This window comes from Podarcis liolepis (genome assembly GCF_965112155.1).
Source record: "Podarcis liolepis genome assembly, chromosome: 14".
Classification (NCBI taxonomy): domain Eukaryota; kingdom Metazoa; phylum Chordata; class Lepidosauria; order Squamata; family Lacertidae; genus Podarcis; species Podarcis liolepis.
In genome coordinates, this window is record NC_139569.1 from 37,726,181 (window position 1) to 37,744,107 (window position 17,927).

Genomic DNA, 17,927 nt, shown 5'->3' on the forward strand with positions numbered 1-17,927 from the left:
TGTCAAAAGGAGAGATTGAGGAAGAGGAGGGATAGGTACAGCTGGCAGTGGGTGGAAATATGGGCATGGAATGAACCCAAGGTGTAAAGACTTGGTGTAACAAGCTAGTGCCTGCATACCAGTCTTTTGCCTTTACTTGCTTGAAAAGCGGTGAAATTGAATAACATCTCCCACTTTGAGTAAATTGGCCCATCGGTGCTTTATTTGCAGGCCGAAAGGCACACACATTTAAAACATCAAGAGAACTGAAGTGGTGGATTGTGTCTGCCGTTTTTGTGGACTGTTTTGTGGCGCTGTTAATTGGGCTCCAAAAGCGCTGCAATATTTACTAAGAAGTCTAGGCATGTTTAATGGGGCACGGCTGGTTCAATAAAGCTTTGGGTCTTTATTTAGCATGGATCTCATCTACACTACTGACGATATCATGGGTGCTTTAGTTGAGATTCCTGCATTGGACTAGATGTCCCTTGGGTTCCCTTCCAGCTCTATGATTCTATGCCAGGCTTCCTCAACCTCGGCCCTCCAGATGTTTTGAGACTACAATTCCCATCATCCCTGTCCACTGGTCCTGCTAGCTAGGGATCATGGGAGTTGTAGGCCAAAAACATCTGGAGGGCTGAGGCTGGGGAAGCCTGTTCTATGTGTTACTTATTTTGTTTTCACCCCACCCATCCTCCAAGGCATCATATGTAGTTCTTTCCCCCATTTTAGTCTCTCTCACATGTGAAGTAGGTTAGAAGGAGGGATGGATGGGGCAGCCCAAGGCCACTTACTGAAAGTCTTGAGAGCCCAGTAGAGACGCCTGGGGCCCACTGGGCCTGATGTTCCCCATCTCTGGTTTAGCATTACATCTGAACCAGACCAGACTAGGATCTTGCCTCTTCCTCCACTCCAGGGGTGTGCTGGAGTTCACTGCTTTTTCCCCCTGATAAGTGAATATCTGCTGTAACTAGCACAAGCCATGTGATGTGGGGACACCATGGAAATGGAGCTTGATATATGGACTAAGTCTGTAAATGGACTTTGCACATTTCATATCTAAGGTTCAAAGAAGCCATGGTTTCTCTCTGGAAAAGTTAGCAGCTCCTGCCTCTTAACTTGGGACGGAGAGAAGGCTGCAGATAATGTGGGCAGATCTGAGTGTCTGCCCCTATTGATTCTTATCTTAAACCCTCATAAGTTTTCTTCCCCCCCCCTCCTCCCGCAGTGTAATTGGCAGTGAAGTCAAGTGCAGTAAAGTTTGCAGGCTCATACTCTATCTTGAACCAACAATAGCAACATTAACCAGAGATCCTTGTAAGAAGCTTATCTGAGCTGCTTCACTGCAAGTCGGTTGAGATTAAAATTTACTGAGCAGAACAAAAGGCCAAAAAAGAGGCTGTAATTGGCTGTTCAGCCTAAAACTCCGGCCATATGAAGTGCTGGAATGTTTAACATAAGATTGGAAGGAATGCACATATTAAAATTCTTTGCTTAAGATTTATTGGCTTGGCCTCAGAAGGTGGGACTCCTCAGGGCGAGTTTGGCAAGGAGTGTAACCTAGAAATAGTGGCTGAGGCTGGAAAAGGAGATACAGGAACATAGGGAGCTGTCTAATACAGAGTCTGACCATTGGTCCATCTAGACAAGTGTTGTCTGCACTGAGTGGCAGCATCTGTCAAGGATGTTAGGCAGGGAATCTTTCTCAGATGCTGAGGATTGAACCTGCATACTAAGTTGATGCTCCACCGCTCTTAAAGTAAAGGTAAAGGGACCCCTGACCATTAGGTCCAGTTGTGACCGACTCTGGGGTTGCGGCGCTCATCTCGCTTTATTGGCTGAGGGAGCCAGCGTACAGCTTCCGGGTCATGTGGCCAGCATGACTAAGCCGCTTCTGGCGAACCAGAGCAGCGCACGGAAACACCGTTTACCTTCCCACCGGAGCGGTACCTATTTATCTACTTGCACTTTGACATGCTTTTGAACTGCTAGGTTGGCAGGAGCAGGGACTGAGCAACGGGAGCTCACCCTATCAGGGGGATTCAAACCACCGACCTTCTGATCAGCAAGTCCTAGGCTCTGTGGATTAACCCACAGCACCACCCGCGTCCCTCTTCTTGGGGTCCTGCTAAAAATGGCAGCCCCTTTTTCATCATCACTGGTCCCATCTGCACTATACATTTTAAAGCAGTATTATGCCACTTTAAACTGTCATGGCTTTCCCCCAAAGAGTCCTGGGAACTGTGGTTTGTTAAGGGTGCTGCCAATGGACCATTCATCCCACCCCAATAGTCAGCCACCATCCCATGCCCAATGAACATGCTCAGTCCTCAACTGACTGGTTTTTTTAGGCTGGACATTATGGGAAATAAAGGAGGAAGAAGAGAGGATGAAAATCCTTGAAGATCTAATGCAGACCTATGAATCATGGTCCGGCACAAGCCACCAGTTCAAATCTTGCCTTGGCCATGAACTTCCTATGGTTGCGGTAGGACAGCTTATGAATCTCTCAGCCTCAACACCCCCCATTCAGTTTCCTAAGTGGGCTGATTGTGTTGGCATAGTGGTACCTTGGGTTAAGTACTTAATTTGTTCCGGAGGTCCGTTCTTAACCTGAAACTGTTCTTAACCTGAAGCACCACTTTAGCTAATGGGGCCTCCTGCTGCTGCCACACCGTCGGTGCACAATTTCTGTTCTCATCCTGAAGCAAAGTTCTTAACCCAAGGTACAATTTCTGGGTTGGCGGAGTCTGTAACCTGAAGCGTATGTAACCTGAGGCATATGTAGCCAGAGGTGCCACTATTCTAGTGCTGTGCAGAAATCTGCTCTCCAGTTTCTTGCAAGTGCTTTTTCCCCTCTGTGAAAGAAACTTCAATTTTCCTGCCTCATTCTCAGGGTGCTTGGGAGTTTCTTTATAATGTGGGTCAGTGTGTGGTTTTGAGATTATTTTATGGTTCAGAGATAAGAGATATATGTGTGTTTCTTTCCGGTAAAGATTTCTCCAGCACTCCGCAACCTTCCTAGCTGCCCACACTTCCTGACCTGGAAAAATCCCATGGGAGGCATTACCTCATGTTGTCTCCTCCTGGCTTTTGGTCTGAAGTATGGGAATCTGGGAGAACTGCAGAATGGAGCTGATTTGTAAAACGAAAGGACACTCTTGCAGACACCAATTCTCTCTCCTTGTTGATAGTTTCCCCTTTTTTAGGGTCAATTTCCGGAGAATGGTTTCGAGTGCATGGGAAATGCAGGGGGAATTTTTGGCACAGCACTTGGGAGTGTTAGAAGAGCTTTGAAGGCAACTGTAGCAAACAGAGGAGGCGAATTTCAGTTTTATAGACAGACACAGAAGTTTAGTTTTGCTTGGGAGTGTAACTTGTTTCGTTGAATTAGGGTAGGCTTTCCCAATCTTGTGTCTCCAGCTGTTTTTTGACTACATTTCCCATCACTCCAGTCCACTGGTCCTGCTAGCTAGGGATGATGGGAGTTGTAGTCCAATAACAGCCGGAGACCCCAGTTTGGGAAACCCTGATGAGAATTTTGCATGTTCAGGGTGCACCAAGGCCATACTACAGGTCTCCAAAAGAAATCTCTGAGCAGATGATATGGGCCCAGGTAAGCAACTGGGAGCAGAGTGGGTAGCTGCTTGGTAGCTGCCATTTGAAGTGCTGGGTGGGAAGGCAGGTGCTTAAATCAACCTCTGCCCACAGCTCGGGCCTGGCATTTGCTAGAAGAAGCTGTGGTCTGGGGCACGTTCTCCGAACTCATGCACATCTGCTGAATGCCTCAGTCTGCCTTTGCCAACGCTACTGCTTGCTCAGTCTTCATGAACATGTGTCCTACTCGCCGCTGTTGATCACACCCTCCTTTAAAAGTGTTATTCTTTCTTGCTCTCTAAGCTGTTAATCATGCAGTGATTAAATTCCTTGCCAGTGATGTGTTCCAGGGGGAAAGAGATGATAATAGACCAGGCTTGAACAAGCCTGCAGCAAACATGCCCGGCTCCTATAATTATTTTATTTCTCTCCACCCCGGCTCGTGAGCAATCATCTCTGTGTTTACAGTTGGTAGGGGAGGGGTAAATGAGGAGGAGGACGAGGATGGGAGGGCAGAAAAACCTCTTGGCAAGCTTAAGAACTATCAGCAGCTGAGTGCTTTGATGCGCTCTGCAATTAGGATTCCAATTAGTGTTTCAGCTGATGGTTCCACCTAAAATGACCTACACCAAAGTTCTTTCTGAAAGCCCTTTGCTTGGTCCCTTCTATTGTGGGCAGAATTAACAGACTTGCTTTTCCTAGCTGATGGGGAAGCAATGGCAAAGGATGCAACCTTTAGCAGTGGCGACACCCTATTGCTTTGGAACATAGGAAACTCCCTTATATACCAAGTCAGACCAGTGGTCCATCTAGCTCAGTAGAGAGAGACCTTAGACTTGGAGGTCAAATGCAGGCTTCCACGTCTGGCACTCAGGACTGACCCCTGGGCCCAGCCCCACTCCACACCCTCTTGAAGTGCTTTTGCAAGTGCTCTTGAACTTGATAATGTCTCTTGGTTTCCTGGAGGGATGTGGGGTGTTTATACTGTAGAAAGAAACCTCAGCATTCACATGGCTGCAGCATAGCCTACAGAACAATGAGTCATGTTCTTTGCTCTGCCCATTTGGAAGGTTGCCCATGAAGAAAGACAGTCCTCTGTGGATGTGAAAGTTACCTCATCTCTGGTCTTCACTGACCGGCTGCAGCTCTCAAGGGTTCTTGACCTGGGTCTCTCCTCTTCCTAACTGGAGAAGTCAGGGATTGGACCTGGAACCTTCTGCTTGCAAAGCATTGCTGAGCTACAACTTTGTCAATCTTGGTTAAAAACTAGGTCTTCGGGGTTACAGTCTGTTGTATCGTCAACATGTGCCTATTGCATCTGTAATTGCCTATACAAAATAGACCCTTAGGGCTGATTCTCACATTTAATTGATATCTCAAAGTGAATCCTTCCCCTTTCACTTCTGGTAGTTTCCCCATTGGAGTGGGGATAGAGGTCAGTTTTGGAAAGGGCACATCAGCTGCTGATCTCTCTTACTGCCTCAAAATAATATACAGCGGTACCTCGGGTTAAGAACTTAATTCGTTCTGGTGGAGGTCCATTCTTAACCTGAAACTGTTCTTAACCTGAAGTACCGCTTTAACTAATGGGGCCTCCCGCTGCTGTCGCACCACCAGAGCACGATTTCTGTTCCAATCCTGAAGCAAAGTTCTTAACCTGAAGCACTATTTCTGGGTTAGCGGAGTCTGTAACCTGAAGCGTCTGTAACCCGAGGTACCACTGTATTGTGGTACTCTGGGCAGCAGTATTCTTGACAGCAGATGTGAACAGCAGCAACGATTTCTATATTGGCTAGAGGTGGACAAAAAAAGAAAGAAAGTATGAGAGATGTTGTGGAGCAAGTGTCCTGTGCTTGTGAGAGGTACCCTGGTTTCTCTTCTTCCTATTGTCATTGGCTGGACTTTGAAGTAGTTGTCCAGATAGGATGATCTGGAGGGTCCTCAAATTCAGCAAGACCAGGTTACCAAATTTTGAAGTGAGTAAACAATTAGCCCAATTCCATCTGAAAAGCCGCCACCACAAAACCATTAGGCAACTCTGTACCTATTTTCTCTGTGTAAATTCATTAGATTGGCATGACAGCCATTCCCAATCCCTTAGAACATTCCCCACCTGAAAATTCTATGCACCCTTTGTTAAACGGAATGCAGTGTGAGCTCCTGCCAAAAATCCGGACCTGATCTTTCCCAGGATTCTCTCTAGAGAGGATCCTTCCTCTTTCAGGGAAAGAAATCCAAGTTCAACTGGTATGAAATCTTTAGAAGTCCATAGTATGGGGGACTTACCCAAGCATCATACCATAAGCAATTCTTGGTTCTCATACTGCTGTCAGCAAACCTCTGAGGAACCTATGGTTGGGTCTGTCTCCTTCTTAGGGATGCAGATGGACCAGTCTATTTCTGGTGCATGTTGATTTTACATGTATTCAATCCATTCCATCCCATTTTTGTATCAACTCGCCATTAAAAAAACCCTCACCAGATAGAGATTTGCATGATTTTAAACATCTCTTCAGGGATGCAGGTGGTGCTGTGGTCTAAACCACTGAGCCTAGGACTTGCCAATCAGAAGGTTGGCGGTTCGAATCCCCGCGATAGGGTGAGCTCCCTTGCTCGGTCCCTGATCCTGCCAACCTAGCAGTTCGAAAGCACATCAAAGTGCAAGTAGATAAATAGGTACCACTCCGGCGGGAAGGTAAACTGCGTTTCCGTGCGCTGCTCTGGTTCGCCAGAAGCGGCTTAGTCATGCTGGCCACATGACCTGGAAGCTGTACGCTGGCTCCCTCAGCCAATAAAGCGAGATGAGCGCCGCAACCCCAGAGTCGGTCACAACTGGACCTAATGGTCAGGGGTCCCTTTACCTTTACCTTAAACATATCTCCCTCTCACAAAATGCACATTTTTGTTTGCATTTGATTTTTATCCTGAAATATGCATATATTTTTCCTATGCATGTTTGGCACGGTTTTTGAAGCAAGGACTCAAGGACACCTGCGTTCCAATTCATGAGTTGCTTTGGGAAGTTGGGTTGGGTTGCTTTGCTTTAAAATGCCATGATGAAATCCTTGAGCATCACTGCTCTTGACTATTGCAACCTTTTTGTGCTTCCTTCCAAATACAGTTTTTTGGGGGGTTTTTTAGCATTACACCAGGTGTGTGTGTGTTTCACTCAGGCATGCCAAACCCCGCAAATGTCAACACTGCAATTAAAAAGAGACACCACAAACAGCCACTAGGTCTAACTTGTCAATCATTACCAGGAGGATGTAAACAGAGCTCTCTCTCTCTCTCTCTCTCTCTATATATATATAATATCTGAAGCACACTGTTTGGATTGTTGGATGGCAGTGATGGCGGGACAGAAGCTGTAGAGTTGAAATTCTTGTCACTGGAATTTTTTTAAAGTTTAACACCACTTTTGGAGATGTTTCATGTTGCTGTGCTATTTAGTAACTTTGCAGTGGTTAATATTCAGCCTTGCTTCTTCAAAGGCAAATATTTGGAATGGAAGGCAGAGAAGCAAATATATTTCTGATAATAAAAAGCCAAAGAAAATAAAACCCTGATGGTCAAGTGAACTGAACCATATTGCTAGAACAGACAGTAAACAGATGTATTTCCTTATCTTTGCTTGATTTCTACTTAAGTTTAGTTTCATTTCAGTGGACGTACCATCAACTTAAACAGACAATCTGTCTTTTGACTACTAACGTGGTTTGCCAGCTTTCTTTAAAAACTTCTGGCCTTGCTCATGTGCCTTTAACAGCTGCCATTCAGGCAGACGTCTTGGTAGTAAGGCTTTTCCGGCCATGGAAATGTGATGGGAAAAGCCTTCTATTAGTCAGACTGTTGTTTAAAGGTGTAGGAATGAAGCGAGTAGGGGGAAAAACCCCGGCAATCTTGTCACATTTGTTGTTGTTGTTGTTGTTTAGTCGTTTAGTTGTGTCCGACTCTTCATGACCCCATGGACCAGAGCATGCCAGGCACTCCTGTCTTCCACTGCCTCTCCCAGCTGGGTCATACTCAGGCTGGTAGCTTCTAGAACACTATCCAACCATCTCATCCTCTGTCGTCCCCTTCTCCTTGTGCCCTCCATCTTTCCCAACATCAGGGTCTTTTCCAGGGAGTCTTCTCTTCTCATGAGGTGGCCAAACTATTGGAGTCTCAGCTTCAGGATCTGTCCTTCCAGTGAGCACTCAGGGCTGATTTCCTTCAGAATGGATAGGTTTGATCTTCTTGCAGTCCATGGGACTCTCAAGAGTCTCCTCCAGCACCATAATTCAAAAGCATCAATTCTTCAGCGATCAGCCTTCTTTATGGTCCAGCTCTACTGGGAAAACCATAGCTTTAACTATACGGACCTTTGTTGGCAAGGTGATGTCTCTGCTTTTTAAGAGGCTGTCTAGGTTTGTCATTGCTTTTCTCCCAAGAAACAGGCGTCTTTTAATTTCATGGCTGCTGTCACCATCTCCAGTGATCATGGAGCCCAAGAAAGTAAAATCTCTCACTGCCTCCATTTCTTCCCCTTCTATTTGCCAGGAGGTGATGGGATCAGTGGCCATGATCTTGTCACATACTCCTGGATAAATCCTCTTAATTGTTGGCAATTTTCTGCCCAGTTCCCAGTATCATCATCATCATCATCATCATCATCAAGTTTTCCTTTGGAAGTGTTGTGGATGCCTCATGCAGTCTACTGCCTGAGGGTTGCCTCCCAATTACAGTTTGTTCAGAGCAGATGCCTTGAAATTAATGGACCAAGTTAGGCTCCATCTGCACTATACATTTAAAGCAGTATCACACAACTTTGCTAGGGGTGCTGAGACTTGTTAGAACATCCCTTTCCCCCTGCATAGCGCTGCAATTCCCGAGTTCCTTGAGAAGAGGGATGGATTGTTAAACCACTCTGCAAATTGTAACTCTGCGACTAGGGGTCTCCTAACAACTCCCAGTCCTGAATTACTGGCCACCTCTGTTTAACAAATAGAGGCAGACGAATATGAGTTTGGAAACACAAAGAGTACAAAACATGAATTTAGGTTGCATTAGCAGCAGGGGAAGCGCCAGTCAGGCCTTCGTGATTTGTTTGATTCCTGGGTTTCCCATCATCCTGCGTAGTAGGTCAACAGATCTATCATATTTTACAAGGGAGAAAGAATTAAGGACAAGTTGTTCTAGGCTTTGGAAACCAAAATCAGATTCATAGACCTTCTGTTGTCCATTGCAGCTTACATCAAACAGTGCCCTCTAGGTATTTGCTCATTTAAAAAAAAGCCATTTCGGTTGTGAATTTACTGCAAATGGAGAAATTTGCAGACGCAACTGCTCTGTTCTTTTCTTTCTTTTGGAGAATGACTCCATTCCATTCCATTCCCTTGTTGTTATAAGAAAGGATTTTTTCCCTAAGTTGCGTTATCTTAAGCTCACTGAGTTCCTGAAGCTAGGACTACCGTAACGTTCTCAAGTTCAGGGAATTTGGCAGTAGCTTTGCAGCATTACAACATTTTGGATGTTGCCATCCGAAGGAGAAGTGTTAAATAAAAATAGAATCTGTACAGAACGTGGAAGAGTGGGGTATAACAACAGCTGAGTGAAGAATCTGTGGACACAGTTCCCATTGCAATTATTACAAGCTGTTTGGCCAAAGTGAGTCAACTGACCGGGGGCAGGGGGTTTGATTTTGATGGGGACAGAAGAGGGGGGAGTGAGTTTGAAAATCCAGTTTGCTTTCAAGAGACTGTTTTTCATGACCAATTTTAGAAATAGTAAGTGGTGGTGTACACACAAAAAAAGGAAGAAGAAGCCCAAATATGCACAGAGAATGACTCCAGAATAATGGATATTTTGGCAAAGAAAGTATAGGGTAGAGGTAAGACGACTTTGTGCTACATGTTGAGCAAATCATGCCCCCCTCCCTTTGTTTATTTGAATTCCGGCAGCCTCTTACTAAGATTTGCTGCTTTTCTTGCTGTGGTGTTGTTGTTTTTAACAAAAATTAATACAAGGGAGGCTTGCAAAAGAGAGCATATTTTCCATTAGATGCAGCAATATTTCATCTAGTACGCAGAGACAGAGATGGTGACAAGGCCAGCTGTAGGTTTCAGGAAGCCCTCAGCAAAGCACTCCCTGCTCCTGGTAGCTCTGAATGTAGTTGGGCAGGGTTGGTGGACGGCAGCAATATTGCAGCAGGTGCTAGGCAACTTGAAACTGTTTAAATGTTCCACGGTGCCTTGAAGCAGTGCTATGTACATTGGGAGCATTGTGGATAATTAAAAGTGGAGAAGCGGTGATCTAATACAGCAGGCCTCCAGGCTGGACAATGCTGGCACCACAACAGTTGCCCACAGATGCTGTGTGCTGATTCTGTGCCTGTCTGGTGTATTTTTTCCCCAGTGATCTGATGGTTCCTGCACTGTATCTCGCCTCCATGGTCAGGGCCAGTAATGCTTCTGAATGCTAGCTGCTGGAAATCGCAGGCGGGGACAGCGCAATTATGCTTGGGTCTTGCTTTCAGTTTTTCATCTGATCCATCCACTGCAATTATTAAGTTTGCAGATGATACCATCATAATGGGTCTAATTACAGATGGAGATGAATCAGTGTATAGGGAGGAGGTTCAAAAGGTCTCCACATGGTGCCTAGAGAACAACTTGCACCTAAATATCAGCAAGACAAAGAAGATGGTGTTGGACTTTCGGAGGAAGAGAGGGGAACTAGCCCGGTTGTATATCGGGGGGGGGGGGGCTGTGTGGAGAGAGTCTCTTCCTTTAAATTCCTGGGAGTTTACCTTAGTGAAGACCTCACTTGGAAAATCAATACAACCCAGGTGGTTAGGAAGGCCCAACAGAGACTCCATTTCCTCAGGGTCTTGCGAAAGAAGAATGTCAAACAAATAATGATGATCTCCTTCTACCGGGCCACAATGGAAAGTTTCCTTTCATACTGTATTACAGTGTGGTACGCTGGTTTGACAGCCACGGACAGGAAGTCCCTTCAGAGGGTGGTGAATACAGCACATGATATCATGGGCTGTCCCCAGAGTTCGCTAGATGACATTGTGGGAGACTGCTGCCTCAGGAGAGTGAGGAAAATTCTTAGGGACGACTCACACCCTGGCCAGCACCTCTTTAATCTCCTACCTTTGGGCAGGAGAAACAGAAATATAGTTAGCTGCACCAACAGATTAAAGAACAGTTTTTATCCATGGGCTGTTGGGCTGCTGAATGGGAAAAAATAGTGGTGCAATTGACTTCCGACAAGCACACAGAGTGCGAACAAGACTGAGTGTATGGGGGGGGGGCGGGACTCATTTAATTTCACTGCACACAGGTGGTGTAGTGACAATAAAGGGTTTATTATTATTTTCCACAAGCATCTGGGTGGCCATTGTGAAAACAGAAGGCTGGGCTGGATGGGCTGTTGGCCTGATCAAACAGGCTTTTCCTGTGTTCTTATTCTGCCACTGATAACAACAATTCCCACCAATTTTATGTTATGCTTAAAAAAGTCCCACATTTTGTAAGTCATTTAGAGACTCTTGACTGTGTACACACCATACATTTAAAGCACCCCCTTCCCCACTTATTATTATTATTATTATTATTATTATTATTAACAATCAGAACTGGAGTTTACCCTACACAGAGCTACATTTCCCAGTGCCCTTAACAAACTACAGTTCCCAGTATTATTTTTTGGGGAATGTGATTTTAAACGTATGATGTATTTGAAGCCTTCATGTAGCAAGCAACTAATAAATTGAATAAATAACAAAAACCTTAAGCCTCACTTCAGCAAGGCAGATGTAAGACACTTGCCCTGGACTTTCCATGCTGGGTGGCCATTTTGTTTTCCAATAATGCCCCAGAATAGGGACACTAAGTCGAGGGGATGGTAGTGTCCCCTACTAAGGGGCACTTGAATAAGCATTTATATATTGCAATGCACATGTGAGCCTTATTGGATTGCCTAAATGTGAGCAGGGATGTACACACACATACATCTGCAATTCAGGGCCATCATTACAGCAAGCTGTCGGTCTAAACCCAGCCACTCACAACATTTTAAAAACATTTCCCCGAAAGTCGAAATAGGAATACCAGAATAGGACCATATACTGAAAAATACAGATTCTCCAAAGAGACAATTGGTGAAACATACAAATTTTGGGAGAATAATGTATCATTAAGGCAAAACAACAATGTGACATTTCCCTCTCTGTCTCTGTAAACCAGAATGCATACATAGCATCAGTGAGTCACAGTTTTTGAAAATGGAATATGGGTCAAGAAACTACCCAAGTGATCTTGGTTTGTGTTTTTTTTAAAAAAATATTGTGACCAGGCCATAACATGTTCTTTCTGGCAAGACTTCTTCAGGTTGCATGAATTCCAGGAAGACATTTGTTGGGAAGGTTTCACTGTTTTGAGTTTTCTCTGAGCTGTTTCCTTTAATAGCTTGGTTGTTGGCCCTGGCCTAATATAGGGTTTACACCTTGCTTGCCCGTGTAGCCATGGTGATGCTGAAACTAATACAGAGAGGATGAACAGGAGTGTAGGGCCTCAAGGTTGATCTTCTCTGTCTCTCCTTGTATGGCTGTCATCAGAAAGATGGCTGCCATTTTGGGAGACAGGAGTTTATATATGAACGAGGAAGGCGACGTTTGAAACCACTTGTGGCTTCGTGGTGAATTGAACTGAGGCCTATTTGAACGCTAACCGTGAAGAGTGCCATGACAAATTCACCATCGTACATTTTGTTCCAGTGTTTTGTGAGCTTTTATCCAAATCATGTGCCTTTTACTTAAACCACAGAGCTTTCAGATGGTCCTAACAAGAGCAAAAAGGCTTATGGCACAATATTTTATGGATGACACCACGCCTGGTGAATTCTCCAAAACGATGTCCGTGTGCATAAAAAAAGCCCCAGGAAAAAAATGCCTGCTTGTACAAGAAATTAGCCATGTACCTGAACTTCAGCAAGGAGGATACCTGTCTAATAGTTGATTGGAAGTTTCACAGGCCCACTAAACTGAATTCACCACATTATTGTTAACAACATGGGGGACCCTCCCACCTGCCACCTTCTTTCATGGTAGGTGGAGGAAATACCGTATTTTTTGCTCTATAAGACTCACTTTTTCCCTCCTAAAAAGTAAGGGGAAATGTGTGTGCGTCTTATGGAGCGAATGCAGGCTGCGCAGCTATCCCAGAAGCCAGAACAGCAAGAGAGATTGCTGCTTTCACTGCGCAGCGATCCCTCTTGCTATTCTGGCTTCTGAGATTCAGAATATTTTTTTTCTTGTTTTCCTCCTCCAAAAACTAGGTGCGTCTTGTGGTCTGGTGCGTCTTATAGAGCGAAAAATATGGTATCTATTGGAGGCTTAGGAACATAGGAAGCTGCCTTCTACTGCGTCAGACTGCAGCTCAGTATTGTCTACCCTGATGCACAGCATTTCTTCAGGGTTTCAAGACAGGCTTCTCTCCCAGGTCTACCTGCATTCAAAGCAGATGATCTACCCCTGAGCTAAGGCCTCTTCCCTGATGCTCCCAGACGCTGAGTTCTCATAACAAATCTATTTGCTCGTCACAATTTATGAGACGCCAGTCATTGCAAAGCAGTCCTGAGGCAACTGTCTGAGGCCTAATCCAGGCGCCTGAAGAACCAAAGGAGCCTTTTCCTTTCAGCTTCCCTGGATGTTCTGCCAGTCCAGTAATAATAACCAGCAGCAGATGTGAATCTTTCATGGCGTGCGAGAGAAAGGGCTGGGTTGGGGATTGCAAGGCACATTCATGGTCCACCCCAACCCCCCTTGAAGATAGATCTCTCAGCTTGAAGCCAGTTTTTTGAAAGATGAGAAACATTTTCTCTGGTGCACATGTTTAACCTTCTTTTCTTTTGCCACCAGGGGACACTGGCTCCATGTTGCTTTGTGTTACCCAAAGGGAACAGCCTTCGCTGTTGTGGGGGACATTTACCAGCGGCAGACGGGGAGAGCGCACAGCGTAATTCGCTACCAGGCAGCCTCATCCCACCATAGTGTGTTGAATGGGACCGATGAACGGCTCTTTTATTTCGACAACACATCAGGGTGAGTGATCCTGTCTACCTGGCACCTTTTCCTTTGCCGTTAGTGCTGCCAGTGAGTTGCAAAGACCTGTATTGCATGCACCTAATCCCTGTCATCTGAGAAAACATAAAGAAAAGAACATAAGCTGCCTTATACTGAGTCAGCCTGTTGGTCCTCTCCATGGTTTCAGATAGCTCTGCCAGTCCTACCTGGAGTTGCCAGGGAACCTTTTGCATACACAGCACAAGTTCCACCCCTGAGCCATCGCCCTTCCCTAAAGAGCACAGATGTATCAGGTCAATCTCTAAGACCAATGGGCCATGGTTCACAGGCAAACTTGTGTGCCCTATTGCCCCGCATCACTTTCAGGGGCCTGTGTGTCAGGAACTCCCGCATGGGTGGTCTTCTCCATTTGCATTGGTGGAGAATCTGTTGGTAGCAGAGAAATCCCTTCTATGCACTGAAAGCCCAAAGCAATCGACAGACTCAATACATTAAAAGCCATGCATGCTCCTATTTTGTGTAGGCTGGGAGCTCATTCTTGTCCCTGCTAAAGTGTAATAGAAGATCGTGTTTTTCATATATATTTTAACTGTCTTAGTGATGGTGCATGCAATAAGAATTAGTACATGGGTAGGCAAACTAAGGCACGGGGGCCGGATCCGGCCCAACCACCTTCTAAATCTGGCCCGTGGATGGTCCAGGAATCAGCGTGTTTTTACATGAGTAGAATGTGTCCTTTTATTTAAAATGCATCTCTGGGTTATTTGTGGGGCATAGGAATTCTTTCCTTCTTTCCTTCTTTCTTTCTTTCTTTCTTTCTTTCTTTCTTTCTTTCTTTCTTTCTTTCTTTCTTTCAAAATATAGTCCAGCCCCCACAAGGTCTGGGGGACAGTGGACCGGCCCCCTGCTGAAAAAGGTTGCTGACCCCTAGTTATTCTGCTAATAAGCCTGTATTAGCTCTGGGCTAGCATAGGACATCCCGGGACGCGGGTGGTGCTGTGGGTAAAACCTCAGTGCCTAGGACTTGCCGATCGCATGGTTAGCGGTTCGAATCCCCGCGGTGGGGTGAGCTCCCGTCATTCGGTCCCAGCTCCTGCCCACCTAGCAGTTCGAAAGCACCCCTAAGTGCAAGTAGATAAATAGGTACCGCTTTATAGCGGGAAGGTAAACGGCGTTTTCGTGCGCTGCGCTGGTGCTGGCTCGTCAGAGCACCTTCATCATGCTGGCCACGTGACCCGGAAGTGTCTCCAGACAGTGCTGGCCCCCGGCCTCTTAAGTGAGATGGGTGCACAACCCTAGAGTCGGACACGACTGGCCCGTACAGGCAGGGGTACCTTTACTTTAGCATAGGACACACTAAGGTGGCTTATGCCAACTCAGACCATTGGTCTGCCTGCCTCAATATTGTCCACACATAGGCTGCCAAACAGGGATTTCTTCCATGCCTATCTGGAGATGCTATGTAAGCATAGCATGTGATGTACCACAGAGTTACTGTGCTTTCCGTACGGCCCCAGTGCTATCATGGCCTATGTGCTGCACATGTGTTTATTTATGTGTCCCCAAGCTCAGCTATGAACTTTTGGTGCTTCTCTGGTATCAATAATAAAGAAGCTTACTAATAATAGTAACAGCTACATATGTTTGGTCCACAGTGTAAACCACATGCTTGTAGTTATATTTTTATTTTTAAGCCCACTGTGACTGGAGGGGAGACAATAGAATCATCTGCTGAAGTAGGGTTTGGGGTTTTTTTTTAAAGGGCAAATGTACACCGTGTTCAAAAATGTATTTTCTGCATCTGCATTGCTTCACTCTGACCACAGAGGCTGCGTTCGATTTATGAATGCCGAGTTAAAAATAGAACCTTGAGTTCTATGTTTAGACACAACACCATTGACCCATCAAGGCTTGGAGTGCATTGCATGTCCCAGATCAGAAAGGACTCTCTTGTACCTGCGCCTTTCACAATGAGAATTGGGAAAGGCTTGTTTTTGCCTAGTCCTTCCTTGTAGAACTGTATGTCGCGTTATCCCAAATTATGTAAACTTGTTGTTTACCAGCGTGTGGATTTTACTACTTGCAGTTATTTATGAGGACGTGTCATCTGTTGTCCTTAAGAGCTCAGCACATGGATATGATTATTATTTTTATTTATTTTGGCTGTGATCTGAATGGAATCCCAGGGTTCAGCAAGTTTACTAAGTAGCAGCAAATTACGGCTGGTTTCTTTTTTTTTTTTTTTTTTGGTTAACAGAACCAGGTGAGATTTTTTTTTTTTTTTGAGCTTATGTTGAGAGTGAATCTTCCTCTCACTTTTTTATATTTTCATCTTAATACACGATAATAATCGATAACACTATTAATTGCTTTAAATCAATAAGTGATGTTTTTTAAAATAATATTAAATTATCATTATCTTACTCATCCTTCACCAAAAGGTCTCATGGCAGGTTATAGCACATGAAAACAAAACACAAACCCCAACCATAATCCCCAAATCAGTCGCCCATACAACACTTTACGGCAAGGGCACTGAAATCAATTCTTCGATTTTTAAGGGTCTTCAGCAGCCAGCAGGAGCTGAAAAGAGGTGGTGCCAGGTGTCTCTCTATGAGGAGGGAGTGCCACATTTTTGGAGCCATCACTGAGAAGGCCCTGGCATAAACTACTGTGTACTCTGCCCTCCAACCTGAACTTACTGCTGATCTTAATCCCTAGGCTGGTCTGTAGGGAAGGAAGCTTCCTCCTATGTATCGCTAAGAGAAGGAGTTTCAAACTGGAAAGTCTCTGGGTTTTAATTTTGCTTCTACCATGAGCTCACTAAGGGTAAAGCCCAGGTTTAAGATGATGCAGCAAACCAGATTCAGGTTTGTTTTGTCTACACTGAGTCAGCCACAGGAGTGGAGGAGGAGTGCTGCAGGAACTCTCTGAGTTGCATGCAACAGCACACTGCTGCTCATTCACACTAAACCGTAGCTTTGCTTTAAACTATGGCTTAGTGTGATGTGTGAACTTGACTAGCAACTGTGGCTCAATTTGTCATGCTCTTCATATTAATAGGTATCTCTTTGTCCAACTTCAAGCACATGAAATTCGGAAGGGCCACAGCTACTGCTCTCAACGCGGCTGCGAACGCCTTAAGATAACAGCCTCGATGCCTGCAGAACGTCCCTGGAGTTGTGCTCCTAATCCCTTTTTGGAAAAAGACATCGGAAGGAAAGCTTCACAGCCCGCAAGAATTCAGCACCAGGCTGTGCCTTGCAGTCAATGCGGGGCTCCTTGGGTACAGTATAGAGTTCTTCTTTCATTGGGTGAATTGGGACAAGGATAGGTGTTCTATGGGAACTCTTGGGGAGAGGTCCCTTGCTCCCATTGTCCCTCCCTCACATTGAGGCCCATTCTGACCAAAATGCCTGGTTCTTAAGCTGGGGCCTCAGGATAGCAGTCTAGTACAGTCATACCTCATGTTACTTCAGGTTACGTCCTGCGGCAACCCGGAAATACCGGAAAGGTTTCGCCGCTTCTGTAGGACACAGGGTCTCCTATACAGTGGTACCTCCGGTTGCGAACGGGATCCGTTCCGGAAGCCCGTTCGCAACATGAAGAGTGCAACCCGCAGCGGCATGTCTGCACACGCACGGGTTGCGATTTGCCGCTTCTTTGTTTCGTCGCTCACGCATGCACAGAAGCACAAAATGATGTCACGTGCATGCATAGAAGTGGCGAATCGCAACCCACGCGTGTGCAGACATGCCGCTGCGGGTTGTGCTCTTTTCATGTTGCGAACGGGCCTCTGGAATGGATCCCGTTCGCAACCAGAGGTATCACAGTATAGAGGACCCTGTGTCCTACTTTAGAGAACAGTCTTCCATAGTAAGGGATGAACAATCCCAAATCCTGGTTCAAGATGCAAAACCAGTAAAAGGGAGGAGAGAGTAAGTTTTTCTTTGACACTTAGCAGCACTTGAACTGAGCAGACAGTAACCAAAGGCTACTGAAGCGGTTTGAAGTAAAATAAGATAAGATGCAAAAGAGGACTGAATCAGTAAAGAAAAAGCCATAAAACCATTTCTACAATTGTTGAACTTTTGTTTGTTTTTTCATAAAATGACTGGGTCAACCTCCAGTAGCAGCCTTCTTAAGCAAACGTCTTCAATAGCAGCCTAAATGTCAAAATACGAGGTGCTTGTCTAATTTTAGTTGGTAACTGATTCCAGAGGGTTGGAGGTGCAGCACTAAAAGCCTGGCATCTAGTACGTACCAAGGACACTTTTGG

General features: G+C 45.3%; 2 protein-coding genes across 6 annotated transcripts in view; both read left to right on the plus strand.

Annotated features, from left to right (window-relative positions):
• Positions 1–17,927, plus strand: part of LOC310693371 (cell surface hyaluronidase CEMIP2-like) — a 99,697-nt gene that overhangs the window by 63,240 nt on the left and 18,530 nt on the right. For 2 of the 3 annotated variants that reach the window (XM_083475293.1, XM_083475294.1), the window contains 2 exons: positions 13,484–13,666; positions 16,712–16,934. In XM_083475293.1, coding sequence (XP_083331419.1) covers positions 13,484–13,666; positions 16,712–16,934 — 406 coding nt within the window. The remainder of the gene's footprint in view (positions 1–13,483; positions 13,667–16,711; positions 16,935–17,927) is intronic. The other variant, XR_014519134.1, reaches the window with a different exon arrangement.
• CEMIP (cell migration inducing hyaluronidase 1) overlaps positions 1–17,927 on the plus strand; it is a 174,425-nt gene that overhangs the window by 42,147 nt on the left and 114,351 nt on the right. The window lies entirely within an intron of this gene.